We start from the raw sequence: 16,455 nt of genomic DNA on the forward strand, positions 1-16,455 counted from the left end.
TTCAATTCAATTCAATTTTACTTGCTCACATAAAGACCGGATTTTCCTTAGTAAATAAAAAGGTCATGCTTTTTATCATAAACAAATATTTAATTCTATGCAATGTAGTGGAAAATACCACAAAGCACATTAAATACACACTGAGAAATAGAGTTATTTTTCTGTTTCACACAAGAGAAAAGATGGTATATGTGAAGCAACACAGTATATGTGTGTAATATTTGTTAAAGATTCAGAAATTGTCAGAAATTGCTCAAAAAAGACCCGTGGATACATTCCTACTCAAGTGTAAAGTCTGTTACTAGACAGAACCCAGCTGAATTAAGAAGGGAGAGTAAAAGCTTCCCTTTATTCTTGTTGTGTTTACCTAGGAAGACTTGGAAAAGTCCCACATGTGACTTATTGTGATCTGGTCACCCTTTGTGCATGTCCGTTCTACTCAGCAGCCATACCTTACAGGGAATGAAAAAATCTTTTACATTTGTTATTGTTGCAATGGCGTTCTCTTGATGAAACCCAGTATCTGCAGTGCACGGTCTCCTCACACACACACTTAAAGTTTTTGAAATATCTACAAAAAAATGTCCAGTTCACCAGCGGTTTGATGTTCTAAAGATTTATTTCAGTCCTTCATGTTGGAGTCCCAGATGTTGACACATGGCAGTATTGCATTTTAAAGGTGTTACGTGGACTCCGCTGCTTCTTCTGGCACATTTAAACATGTCAGGCTGTCATGAGGAATGGTGTAATCAGACAGGTTGGGATGTCCGGACACCACACAGCAGCTCAGGGCACTGCGGAAAATCCCCATGTGAGGCGCATTAAACCACCGGTTGGTTGAAGCGTCGTAGTACTCAACGTTGAAAGTGGTGGTGAAGCCGTTGAAGCCCCCGACAGCAAAGAGGCGATTATTGATTACCTCAATGCCAAAGTTGCTGCGGCGGGTCAACATAGAGGACACGAGGTTCCACGTATTGGTTTGCGGGTTGTAAGCCTCAGCGGTGCGCAGACGTCTGTTTCCATCGAAGCCACCAACCTAAAAGTAAATGCATGGGTGAAATGATTGTGAAGTATTTATGTTTTCAGTTGTCTTCACAGCTCTTTTGCCTTTATTTCAAAAAGGAGCTTCGAGTTTCAGTCCTTTCTTCAGCAGGTCAGCACCAGGATAAGGTCACTGCATTCTGCTGATAATAATTTTTTCATTTTTGAATAGAGACAGTGTAAATAGAAAATAAATCTTCAAGAGTAGCTAGCTAAATAAAGAAGTATGTCTCCAAAGGTGAGACTACACAATCTTTGCTTTTTACCAAAGGGTATAGCAGCAAATCAACTAAATCAGTGGGTTTAAGGCAACTAGCAAGACAAATTTACAGCTAAAATACGTACTGTCCCAAGAGAATGAGTGCTAATCACTTGGCTTATTTTTCAAAAGGTGTTGGAGGATAATTTTGAAATTGTCTCTAACATATTTCCCCTAGTGGAATGATGAGGAAATGTGAAATCATCAGTGAAATCATTTTGGGAATGGAGCAAATTCAAATCATGAAATGAAAAAATACATGCAGCAGAAACATCACTAATCAGTTAAATTAATGAGTGAGAATGCCTTCTCTGAACCTGTGGTCAGGATAGGAATCTGATTATTGATGAATACAAAACAAAGTTAGCAAAACTGCCAAATCTGTCAGCCTTGCTGATCAAGTCACATTACAGATGTGACTTGTATGTTACGTGAGTGTCAGCACTACTTTCTGGTCTTACTGCAAAGACATGATCCGCATATGCAATGACACCTATCCCACTGCGGCGGCTGTTCATGGGACTGATCATCGTCCACTGGTCGGTCTCTGGGTTGTAACATTCAGCTGTCTGCAGACACTCGTTCCCATTGAATCCACCACAAATGTAAATCTGAAGACAAAGAAAAAAAACAAAAAAAACCTGACATTAGTATATATTTCAACTTTTTAAGAGTTGATGTTTTTCCCTACTTGCATGCTATTACATTCTGTGAACTTAAAAGTTTTTTGAAAATCTTTTTCTTTTACATGATCAACATAACAATGAACACTATAAATTCTTCTGATACAGACTGACATTTAGACATTTAGTCCCTGCCTTTCAAAAATAAAAAAAGCTAATTCTTTTAATGACTTTTGTTTTCCTTATCATCACTATTACGGGCATACAGGTAGTTTTAAATGTGTAGTTTTGTTCAATTTAGGCCTTCATCACTCTAGCTTAGAAACCAGTTTGTGAGGTATCTTGCACCTCGCTTCACTGTAAAAAATGTGTATCCCCTGACTGGTTGGCAAGTGGTAGCTGGAGGTTGATGGTGTCACTAGTGTGAAATTGAAGAAAGGTGTTGCACCACAAACCTCCTTGTGTTTGCTTTGGTCATTAGCAGACTGTTGAGCACACCAGAGGTTTGCATGGAATACTCTGACTTGTCTGCAAACACTCACAAACTATTTGTAGAAGTCAGTGTCTTTCTTACAACCACTCCCTAACCAGCCGAGGAATACATATTTTTCACTAGCAACTGGTTGTTACCAAAAGGTTGCTGACAGGTCTCTAGGCCTGTGTGCCTGAGACCCTACTCTATTTCTCTCCTGCTCTTTTACTTTACCCACCCGGCTGTGAAGTGTTGTGCAGCTGGCATCGCTCCTCTGTTCATGCATGGATGCAATAAGACTCCACTGGTTGGTTTCAGGTTGATAGCGCTCTGCACTGCTGAGTCGTACATGCCCGTCGTAGCCTCCCATGGCATAGATGAACCCGTTCAACACAGTCACGCTCACATAGCAGCGGCGGCAGTACATGGGTGCCACCTCATTCCAGGTGCGAGTGGTCAGGTCAAACCTACAGACGCTGTTGAAATGCTCCACCCTGTCGAAGCCACCAATGGAGTAGACGTACCCGTTGAGGAAGGCGGCTCCATGATAGGCACGAGGATGCTCCAGGTTGTTTGTTACGTTTACCCAGCATTCAGCCCGGTAATCATAGGCCTCGATGGCGTTAGTTGGATTACGGTCACTCCATCCCCCAATGGCCAGCAGGACGGAATGAGGCAGACGGGGACGAGCAAGATGGGGACAGAGGCAAAACACATAGGGTCTGTTGGTCATATTTTGTGGTAATATAATGGCAGCCTTTATCATGGACAGACGGTCAGAACTGGTCCGCACCAACTGATTGAGCCGCACATTGTCCCTTAGGTAGTCTAAAGTCACCAGTCCCAGTCGGACCTACAGAGAGATGACAGAAGACAATAGGACTTAGACAATGGAAACATTGAATTTGAACTATATCAGTTTTAGTCAACTCCAGCTTCTTTAGGATAATGCTCGTAGTGTTATTTCATTTTCTTATTGCTAGCAAGAGGGAGACCAAAGTGAGACACCATTAGCCTTTTTGTCAACATAGACAAAAGAAGAGAATTGCTTAAATGTGGTTTGGCTACAGCTGAAAAGACCAACATCTCGAGCGATTAAAGCATCCTTATACCCAGATGGATTGACTCAATCTATGACTTAAATGCTGAAGATTTAAGTCGAAACTAAATGTAGTAATGGAAGTTTATACACCTTAGACAACAGAGCGATGAGGTGTTGTTCCCGTTCTGCAGGCACATGGCTAATCCACTTTATAAGTGCTTCGTACGCAGTGCTCTCACACTGTACATTGAGGTCATCTCTTTCAAGAATATCACCAAGTTCCTCCACAGTTAGCTGCAGGAACTCCTCCTGAAGAACCACCTGCTCAAAGTTACTGACGATGTAGTGGAAGGCCTTGGCACGTAGTTCGGGTGATAAGTGTACTTTTGTGAACTGCCAAATGCCAACACAGTTCTCTGCGCAGAGTTGCTCCCCCACGAAGTCACTGCAGATTTTTACAATGTCCATTACATTGAGTTGATCAGCTGCCATGAGAAGTTCCACTGCGTTTTCCTCCGTTACAGAAACACTGCCAGTGTATGCAAAGTCAATGATGAGTGCCATCATCTCAGGAGACAAGCCAGGTATGTTGAAGACCTGTTTGTCTGGGTCGCTCCAAGAGGTGAAGAGAGCTCTGAGGGTAGAGATGGACACAGAGCAGAGAATTTTAAAAGGTGTGGAAGCAACAAGATAATAAACCATGTCAAGCACAAGTAGGATAAATATATAAAATCAATTGACTGGAATGGAAATGATCGCCTGATTGCATGTGTTACTATGTGATTATTGTGATAGTCTTTTCATGTCTAGTCCATATTGCTGTAGAGGATATAACTCCAAAACAGAGTTTGTACATGTTTAGTGAGCTTGAGTGTTGGATTTATTACACTGGCAGTATGTATATGAAGCTATTGCCAAACAAAATGCAGTGACAGAGCCTCCACCTTGTTTTACAGCTGATTCTAGACACTCAGTGTTGTACCTCTATGACAAATGTTTAAGTCAACTCCATAAGGCCTGTTTCCACTGATCTTCAGTCTAGTTACCGTGTAATTTGGCATATCTCAGCCAGTTTCCTTTCCTTATGGAAGTTCCAGTGCATTTTGCTCAATTACAGTCCCTGTTTCCCTTCCATAACCATTCCTAGCTTAAATGGCTTAACAAACAAATAAACAAATGAACAAAAACAAAACAAAACAAAAGCATTCCTCTGAAAATGGTCAGGTACAAGGACTGGACCGAAAAGGGTGAAAAATGTCCAATCAAAACCTTTGAAAGCCTCTGAGAACTGTTGTTCAAGTGTACCTTTAAAAAATCATCTAATTCAAAGCAAAACATAACGACATGAGAGGCAACTCAAAACTTTTGCACAGCATATAACTGCATAATAGCATTCAACCTTTTTAGTATTAGTAAATCTGGTGTGTTTTACTGTGTGGATAACACTTGATAAGATTTTAATGTAACTTAATAAAACACATAAATGAAACTTCAGCTCAACACAGTCTGAATTTAGTTCATGCAATCACCAAGTGCAAATGTTTGCGTTATGTTTTGGGTATATCTGTCAGTTGACTGTGACCGTCTTTTTATCACAAAAGCTCCATGATTCCTTTTTGTTGGCACTGTTTCACAGACTAAGACCATGAATTACATAAATCGGTAATCATTCCTCCCCATTATCAGGTAAGCAACTCACCTGAAGTACGGGGTGCAGTTACACAGGATTATCTTGTGGACCGGAAATTCAACATCCTCCACTTTGATGATTGCATCACAAAATTTTCCCTCAAAACGGAGTTCATTATACACCGAGCTCGACTTGTAAGGAGGCTGTTCTTCCCTCATCTTGAGTTTTGTGACTGCTTTTCTTATTTTTTTGTCTGAAGTTTGTCTTACAATCCAATACAGTTTGTCTTAAAGTGTTCTGAGCACCAAATCAAACCTAACTGTGACATTATGGAATGGAAGCTTATGACATCAAAATGACTTGGCAACAGTCACCCCATAGAATTGTTTTCAAATCTAAATCTACGTTTTTTTAAAAAATGAACCTTTCATTGCTTAACAGCTTTGTTTTGATTTGGTTTTAATGTATTGCAAATGAGCCTCACAGATAGCACACAGCATTTTGTATGTTTGCTTCACAGAGGTCAACTTATGGACTACAATATCACATTTAGTTTTTATGCATGCAAGCTCATTGCCACACTTTTTTGTGTACTTTTCATTATTGCCCTGGTATTTTCCCTACTACACAACCTAAAGTATTTGTTATTAAAAATATGAGTCTAAAAATACATGGCAGTGCCAAACACAGATATGATACATAGCATGATTCATGGCTAAGCTGTTTTCTCGGATTGTATTAGACTTTTATCCAGGAGGAAAAATGTGCTCCTGCACTTTACTGATGTACTAGAGTAGTAAAAAACAAACAAATAAACAAACAAAAAACAGGTTTGTGTTCTAGAAAAATTTTATAGACCAACACTATAATATATGTACTGTATATATCGTACAAGACTGCTATAATGACGGTGCTTGACAGTGTTACCTCAGACAGGTGCAAGCAGTCACCTGCCTGAGCACAGACTGCACACGCGTAGCAGATCTGCTGTTGAACAATTGCTCAAAGATATAAGACAAAATATATATATAAGACTAAAAGCAGGTTGGATGTGACAAGCCTGGTTTGATGTAGATGTAGATGTGTGTATGAAAACATCATCCTAAAATTAGAAAATTATAATGGAAAGAGTTTGATTTAGAGTCTTTGTAAAATAAAGTGGAGCAGCAGGAACAATCCCAGGACAGCCTTCTGCTTGCAATAAGAAAAATGTAAGAAATGTTTACAGTAAATTCATAAATCAGTCAATTCAGCATCAGAATAAAGATTAGACCACCATGGAGGGAGGTTGTTCCTATGAACAGCTTTGCAAATCACTGTCTACACGTTGGTTTACTGCAATAAGGTGCTGGAAAAGTAATTTCCAGAAACTTAAACCAACAAAGTGAGACACAACTTAACTCACAAACTGACCGAATTACAAAGACACATGAGGGTAGCTTTTATAATGATTTGGCCAAACCATTTACACACAATAGGGGGGAAACAAAAACACACACTAATATTAACTAAGCACAGAATAACCTAACTAAACCTAAAACACCCCTGCTCCTGGTAAGCCCATGGTTGGTCCTGCTGAGCAGGCATTTTGTTCCCAGAGTTGTCAGCCACGATATTTGCCCAGACAGAAAACAGCCACCACCCAAACCCAGGTAACTCAAAGAAAGAGAAACATAATTAATATAACAAAATATTTTAGAAAAACCACACAATGTTACTATGTGCGCGCCTCATAATACCAGTGTTAGGTTTACCCAAATGATTAATGAATTATATTAATGAAGAAAACTGCAAAGCAAACTAATAAAGTGAAAAAATGGACTGATTTACCCATGTGTGGCTGATGCCATCACAGTGACAAAGAAGATGCCTAAGAAGTACAGCAAGCCGTCCATACCTGAGGTCTTGGAAACTGCCAAGCAACAACTCAAAGCCTTGGCCAGTCGCTTGAAGAGGTACACCAGAGAGATCGAAGGCAGGAGAATAAACCAGCTGTTCTCCACAGAACAATCCAAGGTGTACTCTCAGTGTCAGGGGAACAATATGAGAACAGCACCACCAAGGCTGGAGACGGAGCAATACTGGAAGAGCATGTGGGAGAAAGACGCAACCCATAACAGCAATGCTCAGTGGATAGCGGATCTGAGAGCAGATCACAGCAACCTCCCTGAACACATAAAGACCGGATTTTCCTTAGTAAATATGAAGGTCATGCTTTTTTATCATAAACAAATATATAATTCTATGTAATATAGTGGAAAATACCACAAAGCACATTAAATACACACTGAGAAATAGAGTTATTTTTCTGTTTCACACAAGAGAAAAGATGGTGTTAAGCAACACAGTATATGTGTGTAATATTTGTTAAAGATTCAAAAATTGTCAGAAATTGCTCAAAAATGACCCGTGGATACATTCCTACTCAAGTGTAAAGTCTGTTACTAGACAGAACCCCAGCTGACTTAAGAAGGGAGAGTAAAAGCTTCCCTTTATTCTTGTTGTGTTTACCTAGGAGGACTTGGAAAAGTCCCACATGTGACTTATTGTGATCTGGTCACCCTTTGTGCATGTCCGTTCTACTCAGCAGCCATACCTTGCAGGGAATGAAAAATTCTTTTAAATTTGTTATTGTTGCAATGGCGTTCTCTTGATGAAACCCAGTATCTGCAGTGCACGGTCTCCTCACGCACACACTTAAAGTTTTTGAAATATCTACAAAAAATGTCCAGTTCACCAGCGGTTTGATGTTCTAAAGATTTATTTCAGTCCTTCATGTTGGAGTCCCAGATGTTGACACATGGCAGTATTGCATTTTAAAGGTGTTACGTGGACTCCGCTGCTTCTTCTGGCACATTTAAACATGTCAGGCTGTCACGAGGAATGGTGTAATCAGACAGGTTGGGATGTCCGGACACCACACAGCAGCTCAGGGCACTGCGGAAAATCCCCATGTCACATGCTTTAAACCACCGGTTGGTTGAAGCGTCGTAGTACTCAACGTTGAAAGTGGTGGTGAAGCCGTTGAAGCCCCCGACAGCAAAGAGGCGATCATTGATTACCGCAATGCCAAAGTTGCTGCGGCGGGTCAACATAGAGGACACGAGGTTCCACGTATTGGTTTGTGGGTTGTAAGCCTCAGCGGTGCGCAGACGTCTGTTTCCATCGAAGCCACCAACCTAAAAGTAAATGCATGGGTGAAATGACTGACTGTAGTTGAAACCAGTTTCACAGCACCCTTGTAAGAAAGTGCACCTGCTATACTTCTTAAGCTGTTTTTCGCACAGATACTTCAGAAAGTGACTGTAAGAATTAAGTTGCAATACTGTCCAAAGTTGCCTTTAATATGTAGCAGACACAATCAGATGCTGCTTTAGGTGTGGTCTGACTACTGGAATTACTCTGATTTGTTTAGGGTTTTACCTGGATAAAGCGAAAAGTTACCCGACATACTCTCATGCCGTTATATGGAGTTTACACATCAAATTTGTTTAAAAAAATAAGGCTATTTAATGTTCCACTATTTGAATTTTCCCAGGTCCCTCTGTTTGGGAATGTCAAGAAAAGATCAGGATGTAGCGGCTGTGTGAAAATGACTTGTGAGTTACAAAGAAAAAGTAAAATAAAGTAAAAGTGGGCTGTTTTGGAAGTCTTTATGACTCGGAAGGTTAGTGGTTTGATCCCTGGCTCCTTCAGTCTGCATGTGAAGAGTGTGAATGTGTATGAATGTAGTTAGGAACCACTCAGTTCAGAGCAAGTGTGTGATTGGGTGAATGTGGCAGGTTGTATAGAGCACTTTGAGTAATCCGGGAGAGTAGAGAGTAGAAAAGCGCCATATCACCTCAAATTGTTCTGGGCCAGCAAAGGGCCAGCAGTGTATCTACAACTGGCCTTGTGCTGGCCCATGTGTGGGCCACGTCTGGCAAACCAGATCTGGGCCACTAAAGGGCCGTCATTCTTTGCGGTATGTGGGCCATGTGAAAGCACATTGTGTGGGCCAGATCCGGGCCATACCAATTTTGCTGTGTGGGTTTCACATGCGAGATGTGAAATCATTAGTGAAATCATCAACATTTTGGGAATGGGGCACATTTACATCGTGAAATGAAAAAAATACATGAAGGATAGGAATCTCTGATAATTGATAAATACAAAACAAAGTTGGCAAAAAAATTTTTAACCCAAACTGTCAGCCTTGCTGATCAAGGCACATTACAGATGTGACTTGTATGTTACGTAAGTGTCAGCACTACTTTCTGGTCTTACTGCAAAGACATGATCCGCATATGCAATGACACCTATCCCACTGCGGCGGCTGTTCATGGGACTGATCATCGTCCACTGGTCGGTCTCTGGGTTGTAACATTCAGCTGTCTGCAGACACTCGTTCCCATTGAATCCACCACAAATGTAAATCTGAAGACAAAGAAAAAAAACAAAAAAACCTGACATTAGTATATATTTCAACTTTTTAAGAGTTGATGTTTTTCCCTACTTGCATGCTATTACATTCTGTGAACTTAAAAGTTTTTTGAAAATCTTTTTCTTTTACATGATCAACATAACAATGAACACTATAAATTCTTCTGATACAGACTGACATTTAGACATGTAGTCCCTGCCTTTCAAAAATAAAAAAAGCTAATTCTTTTAATGACTTTTGTTTTCCTTATCATCACTATTACGGGCATACAGGTAGTTTTACAGGTGTAGTTTTGTTCAATTTAGGCCTTCGTCACTCTAGTTTAGAAACCAGTTTGTGAGGTACCTTGCACCTCGCTTCACTGTAAAAAATGTGTATCCCCTGACTGGTTGGCAAGTGGTAGCTGGAGGTTGATGGTGTCACTAGTGTGAAATTGAAGAAAGGTGTTGCACCACAAACCTCCTTGTGTTTGCTTTGGTCATTAGCAGACTGTTGAGCACACCAGAGGTTTGCATGGAATACTCTGACTTGTCTGCAAACACTCACAAACTATTTGTAGAAGTCAGTGTCTTTCTTACAACCACTCCCTAACCAGCCGAGGAATACATATTTTTCACTAGCAACTGGTTGTTACCAAAAGGTTGCTGACAGGTCTCTAGGCCTGTGTGCCTGAGACCCTACTCTATTTCTCTCCTGCTCTTTTACTTTACCCACCCGGCTATGAAGTGTTGTGCAGCTGGCATCGCTCCTCTGTTCATGCATGGATGCAATAAGACTCCACTGGTTGGTTTCAGGTTGATAGCGCTCTGCACTGCTGAGTCGTACATGCCCGTCGTAGCCTCCCATGGCATAGATGAACCCGTTCAACACAGTCACGCTCACATAGCAGCGGCGGCAGTACATGGGTGCCACCTCATTCCAGGTGCGAGTGGTCAGGTCAAACCTACGGACGCTGTTGAAATGCTCCACCCTGTCGAAGCCACCAATGGAGTAGACGTACCCGTTGAGGAAGGCGGCTCCATGATAGGCACGAGGATGCTCCAGGTTGTTTGTTACGTTTACCCAGCATTCAGCCCGGTAATCATAGGCCTCGATGGCGTTAGTTGGATTACGGTCACTCCATCCCCCAATGGCCAGCAGGACGGAATGAGGCAGACGGGGACGAGCAAGATGGGGACAGAGGCGAAACACATAGGGTCTGTTGGTCATATTTTGTGGTAATATAATGGCAGCCTTTATCATGGACAGACGGTCAGAACTGGTCCGCACCAACTGATTGAGCCGCACATTGTCCCTTAGGTAGTCTAAAGTCACCAGTCCCAGTCGGACCTACAGAGAGATGACAGAAGACAATAGGACTTAGACAATGGAAACATTGAATTTGAACTATATCAGTTTTAGTCAACTCCAGCTTCTTTAGGATAATGCTCGTAGTGTTATTTCATTTTCTTATTGCTAGCAAGAGGGAGACCAAAGTGAGACACCATTAGCCTTTTTGTCAACATAGACAAAAGTCCTTTGTACAGTTCTGATGAAGATAAATCTTAAATCTAATGTGTTAAGTTTAACTTTATATAAAAAACAAATGACATAAACTAAAATAAAGCTGAGGAACACAAACAGGGGAGAATGGTTGTACTTGTTACGGACAGTTTTTAGTCATAGGCCTAGCAACTACACTAAATAAATACAATTTATTCTATAATATGTGTGAAGCTTTCTGATACAGTTTTAATGATCTTGAAGAGAATTGCTTAAATGTGGTTTGGCTACAGCTGAAAAGACCAACATCTCGAGCGATTAAAGCATCCTTATACCCAGATGGATTGACTCAATCTATGACTTAAATGCTGAAGATTTAAGTCGAAACTAAATGTAGTAATGGAAGTTTATACACCTTAGACAACAGAGCGATGAGGTGTTGTTCCCGTTCTGCAGGCACATGGCTAATCCACTTTATAAGTGCTTCGTACGCAGTGCTCTCACACTGTACATTGAGGTCATCTCTTTCAAGAATATCACCAAGTTCCTCCACAGTTAGCTGCAGGAACTCCTCCTGAAGAACCACCTGCTCAAAGTTACTGACGATGTAGTGGAAGGCCTTGGCACGTAGTTCGGGTGATAAGTGTACTTTTGTGAACTGCCAAATGCCAACACAGTTCTCTGCGCAGAGTTGCTCCCCCACGAAGTCACTGCAGATTTTTACAATGTCCATTACATTGAGTTGATCAGCTGCCATGAGAAGTTCCACTGCGTTTTCCTCCGTTACAGAAACACTGCCAGTGTATGCAAAGTCAATGATGAGTGCCATCATCTCAGGAGACAAGCCAGGTATGTTGAAGACCTGTTTGTCTGGGTCGCTCCAAGAGGTGAAGAGAGCTCTGAGGGTAGAGATGGACACAGAGCAGAGAATTTTAAAAGGTGTGGAAGCAACAAGATAATAAACCATGTCAAGCACAAGTAGGATAAATATATAAAATCAATTGACTGGAATGGAAATGATCGCCTGATTGCATGTGTTACTATGTGATTATTGTGATAGTCTTTTCATGTCTAGTCCATATTGCTGTAGAGGATATAACTCCAAAACAGAGTTTGTACATGTTTAGTGAGCTTGAGTGTTGGATTTATTACACTGGCAGTATGTATATGAAGCTATTGCCAAACAAAATGCAGTGACAGAGCCTCCACCATGTTTTACAGCTGATTCGAGACACTCAGTGTTGTACCTCTATGACAAATGTTTAAGTCAACTCCATAAGGCCTGTTTCCACTGATCTTCAGTCTAGTTATCGTGTAATTTGGCATATCTCAGCCTGTTTCCTTTTTCATAGGTCAACATTAAATGGCTTAACAAACAAATAAACAAACAAACAAAAACAAAACAAAAGCATTCCTCTGAAAATGGTCAGGTACAAGGACTGGACCGAAAAGGGTGAAAAATGTCCAATCAAAACCTTTGAAAGCCTCTGAGAACTGTTGTTCAAGTGTACCTTTAAAAAATCATCTACTTCAAAGCAAAACATAACGACATGAGAGGCAACTCAAAACTTTTGCACAGCATATAACTGCATAATAGCATTCAACCTTTTTAGTATTAGTAAATCTGGTGTGTTTTACTGTGTGGATAACACTTGATAAGATTTTAATGTAACTTAATAAAACACATAAATGAAACTTCAGCTCAACACAGTCTGAATTTAGTTCATGCAATCACCAAGTGCAAATGTTTGCGTTATGTTTTGGGTATATCTGTCAGTTGACTGTGACCGTCTTTTTATCACAAAAGCTCCATGATTCCTTTTTGTTGGCACTGTTTCACAGACTAAGACCATGAAATACATTTTCCTGGGGTATAAATCGGTAATCATTCCTCCCCATTATCAGGTAAGCAACTCACCTGAAGTACGGGGTGCAGTTACACAGGATTATCTTGTGGACCGGAAATTCAACATCCTCCACTTTGATGATTGCATCACAAAATTTTCCCTCAAAACGGAGTTCATTATACACCGAGCTCGACTTGTATGGAGGCTGTTCTTCCCTCATCTTGAGTTTTGTGACTGCTTTTCTTATTTTTTTGTCTGAAGTTTGTCTTACAATCCAATACAGTTTGTCTTAAAGTGTTCTGAGCACCAAATCAAACCTAACTGTGACATTATGGAATGGAAGCTTATGACATCAAAATGACTTGGCAACAGTCACCCCATAGAATTGTTTTCAAATCTAAATCTACGTTTTTTTAAAAATGAACCTTTCATTGCTCAAAAGCTTTGTTTTGATTTGGTTTTAATGTATTGCAAATGAGCCTCACAGATAGCACACAGCATTTTGTATGTTTGCTTCACAGAGGTCAACTTATGGACTACAATATCACATTTAGCTTTTATGCATGCAAGCTCATTGCCACACTTTTTTCGTATACATTTCATTATTGCCCCGGTATTTTCCCTACTACACAACCTAAAATATTTGTTATTAAAAATATGAGTCTAAAAATACATGGCAGTGCCAAACACAGATATGATTCATGGCTAAGCTGTTTTCTCGGATTGTATTAGACTTTTATCCATGAGGAAAAATGTGCTCCTGCACTTTACTGATGTACTAGAGTAGTAAAAAACAAACAAATAAACAAACAAAAAACAGGTTTGTGTTCTAGAAAAATTTTGTAGACCAACACTATAATATATGTACTGTATATATCGTACAAGACTGCTATAATGACGGTGCTTGACAGTGTTACCTCAGACAGGTGCAAGCAGTCACCTGCCTGAGCACAGACTGCACACGCGTAGCAGATCTGCTGTTGAACAATTGCTCAAAGATATAAGACAAAATATATATATAAGACTAAAAGCAGGTTGGATGTGACAAGCCTGGTTTGATGTAGATGTAGATGTGTGTATGAAAACATCATCCTAAAATTAGAAAATTATAATGGGAAGCGTGTGATTTAGAGTTTTCGAAAATGAAGTGGAGTAGCAGGAAGAATCCCAGGACAGCCTTCTGCTTGCAATAAGACAAATGTATGAAATCTTTACAGTAAATTCATAAATCAATCAATTCAGCATCCGAATAAAGATTAGACCACCATGGAGGGAGGTTGTTCCTATGAACAGCTTTGCAGATATATGATATATACTGTATATATGACAATATTTTTTAAACACATAAAGTAAGTAAAAAAGGAGAGATATTGGTCAAAGTTATGTGTTGCAGATGTCACACAGGCACTTTTATTAACATACAGGGTAGATGTACATAAAAAATTGCTCAGAAATAAATTATCAGCATTTATTAAATACTAACGCCCCGTGAATAAAAATAACACAATATTGTTTTCGTGCATAACAAAAAGCTCACAATTGTGCAGTTAAAATGTAAACTAAAATGAAGCTGAGCATAATAACAAAGACAGATAGATTTTGCAGCTGCTTTATTCCCATGTTCTACTATGTGACTGATAGCCTTGAGTTTGAAATCCGCTTCATAAGCATATCTCTTAACAGGTGCCATTTTGGGGTCCTTGTAGACACACAATACAGTAATATCACATTGAAGCACAGTACGTATTACTATGCGAGGCTCCTGACTACAGTAGCTGTGACGCCCCAACAAGCCATCAAGCAGTGCGCCTTCGTAGCTTACGAAAGTCGTACTAAAACATTTTTTTTGACAGATTTTTGAGCCCCGTGTACCACATAAAATCGGTTCAAGGTCAATAAACACAACCAGAATTCAGACATAAGGCGCACTGTCGATTTTTGAGAAAATTAAAGGATTTTAAGTGTGCCCTACAGTTCGAAAAATACGGTACATGAGTTTTGTAAGGCGGCTTTTTTAGGGGCAGGAGGCTGGGAAGACTTCGCGGTCTGGAATACAGCACGCAGTTTCACACACTCTTCATTCTACACCTCATGGCGCTGTTGTAAATGGTGAAAATACTAGCAGTGCTCGAACCTTTAGTCAGACCGCTTTCCCAACATTCTCTACAGAATACATTATTCTCCTGTTCATTTGACACTTTAAATCCGAATCAATAATAATAATCTCCAAATGTTTTCTTTTTACCGACTAGCTCCTCTTTGATAGCTGCCGAGTGAATCTTGTCGCTACCTGCAGGTAAAACGCTGAGAGAAGGGGAGTTGTGTTCAGTGAAGGAGAGAGGCGGGACAGAGTAACGTTGCGTAGAGACAAAAGTGGACAAAAAAGAGAGACAAACTAGTGGCTCCGCAAGTATAATTATAATGCAACATAGACTATATCGATATAAACGATATTGACACATCTTATATCTCGTATGAAAGTATATTGATATTTATTTAAAACTTGATATACTGCTCAATCTTAGGCAAGAATACCAGAGGCGCAAAACACCATGCTACTGGTAGACTGAGCAGTCAGCCAGAGGAGAGGGGAACTTTTATTGTATATGTTTCTAATGATTAGTCCAAAATCAGTCCAAACCTTATATTAAGATGAGGTAGCAAATACAGACTAGTTTGTAGAAAAATTTTAAATGATAATACTATCTTTTATGTGACATTTATAAGATCCTCTTTTGTACGCTCTTTTCTACCAAAGTCTTTTGCTCACAGCGCTGCCGGAACTTCTTATGCTCCTTCTCATGTTTCTTGGCTCTTGAATGCTTTTTCTTTAATTTGTGCTTTCACTTCTTTGGAGATGAAGATGAGGATGACAACACAGACGATACAGATGAAGATGTGGAAGATGAATCTGAGTTTTCCGAGGCATTCAAGGAAAATGGATCATTGAATGGTTCGTCTTTAGGTTGCTCTGCAGGATGCAAAAAAGAATATGACTGGCTTTAGAAATAAGATATTTTACACCCGTCAGGTTACATTGAGTGACAAAGATGTGCAGAGTAGCCGCCGCTTCAAAGTCAAAGTCCCCGTGTATTTAAATTACACAGTTGATGATTTTGTCAGCTTGTGTGCTTAAACAGAATGAGGATTTTGTTAAAGAAAAGCATCATGTGCCCTTATATGTAAAGTTATATACAAACAACCAATATTAATTCTGCTTTAAAGGCTACAACATTATCAAAAAAATAGTGTAATGAGCAAATGTTTTTGTCCTCTACAACATAAAGTTTCAGTACTTGAGAGTAATTACCTATTATTGTGTATTTTTTAAAGGGGGAAAAATTGTGGCAAATCCCATCTGTGCTAAGCAGGCGGTAACAAGAAGGATAGAAGTGACACAACTACAGTCTAAATCAGGGGTCCCCAATCCCAGTCCACGTGGGCCGGTGTCCCTGCAGGTTTTAGATCTAACCCTGGGTCAACACACCTGAATCACATGATTAGTTCATTACCAGGCCTCTGGAGAACTTCAAGACATGTTGAGAAGGTAATTTATCCATTTAAATCAGCTGTGATGGATCAAGGACACATCTAAAACCTGCAGGGACACCGGCCCTCGTGGACTGGGATTGGGGA

General features: G+C 40.1%; 2 protein-coding genes across 2 annotated transcripts; both read right to left on the reverse strand.

Annotated features, from left to right (window-relative positions):
- Window positions 1-682: 682 nt before the first annotated feature.
- Window positions 683-5,285, reverse strand: LOC146631081 (kelch-like protein 10). The gene is made up of 5 exons (XM_085356318.1): window positions 5,137-5,285; window positions 3,588-4,071; window positions 2,634-3,248; window positions 1,762-1,911; window positions 683-1,036 (listed from the first exon to the last, which is right to left on the reverse strand). The coding sequence occupies exons 1-5, from the start codon at window positions 5,283-5,285 to the stop codon at window positions 683-685; spliced, it is 1,752 nt and encodes a 583-aa protein (XP_085212444.1).
- Window positions 5,286-7,892: 2,607 nt separating this feature from the next.
- Window positions 7,893-13,039, reverse strand: LOC146631082 (kelch-like protein 10). The gene is made up of 5 exons (XM_085356319.1): window positions 12,891-13,039; window positions 11,388-11,871; window positions 10,205-10,819; window positions 9,334-9,483; window positions 7,893-8,246 (listed from the first exon to the last, which is right to left on the reverse strand). Exons 1-5 carry the CDS (start codon window positions 13,037-13,039, stop codon window positions 7,893-7,895), a joined length of 1,752 nt encoding a protein of 583 aa, XP_085212445.1.
- Between the last annotated feature and the right edge of the window lie 3,416 nt (window positions 13,040-16,455).

Source organism: Diplotaxodon limnothrissa, linkage group LG6, assembly GCF_057381915.1.
Source record: "Diplotaxodon limnothrissa isolate DT_005_m linkage group LG6, D_limnothrissa_male_GT1.1, whole genome shotgun sequence".
Classification (NCBI taxonomy): domain Eukaryota; kingdom Metazoa; phylum Chordata; class Actinopteri; order Cichliformes; family Cichlidae; genus Diplotaxodon; species Diplotaxodon limnothrissa.

Bases quoted from the DNA above. Each gene is read 5' to 3' on its own strand.
- LOC146631082 (XM_085356319.1), bottom strand. From the start codon at position 13,039: ATGAGGGAAGAACAGCCTCCATACAAGTCGAGCTCGGTGTATAATGAA. The intron at 10,820-11,387 runs GTGTATAAACTT...ATCTCTCTGTAG, and splicing joins TCATCGCTCTGTTGTCTAAG to GTCCGACTGGGACTGGTGAC. The intron at 8,247-9,333 runs GTAAGACCAGAA...ATTTACTTTTAG, and splicing joins ATGCGGATCATGTCTTTGCA to GTTGGTGGCTTCGATGGAAA.
- LOC146631081 (XM_085356318.1), bottom strand. From the start codon at position 5,285: ATGAGGGAAGAACAGCCTCCTTACAAGTCGAGCTCGGTGTATAATGAA. The intron at 4,072-5,136 runs GTGAGTTGCTTA...CTCTACCCTCAG, and splicing joins AACTGCACCCCGTACTTCAG to AGCTCTCTTCACCTCTTGGA. The intron at 1,037-1,761 runs GTAAGACCAGAA...ATTTACTTTTAG, and splicing joins ATGCGGATCATGTCTTTGCA to GTTGGTGGCTTCGATGGAAA.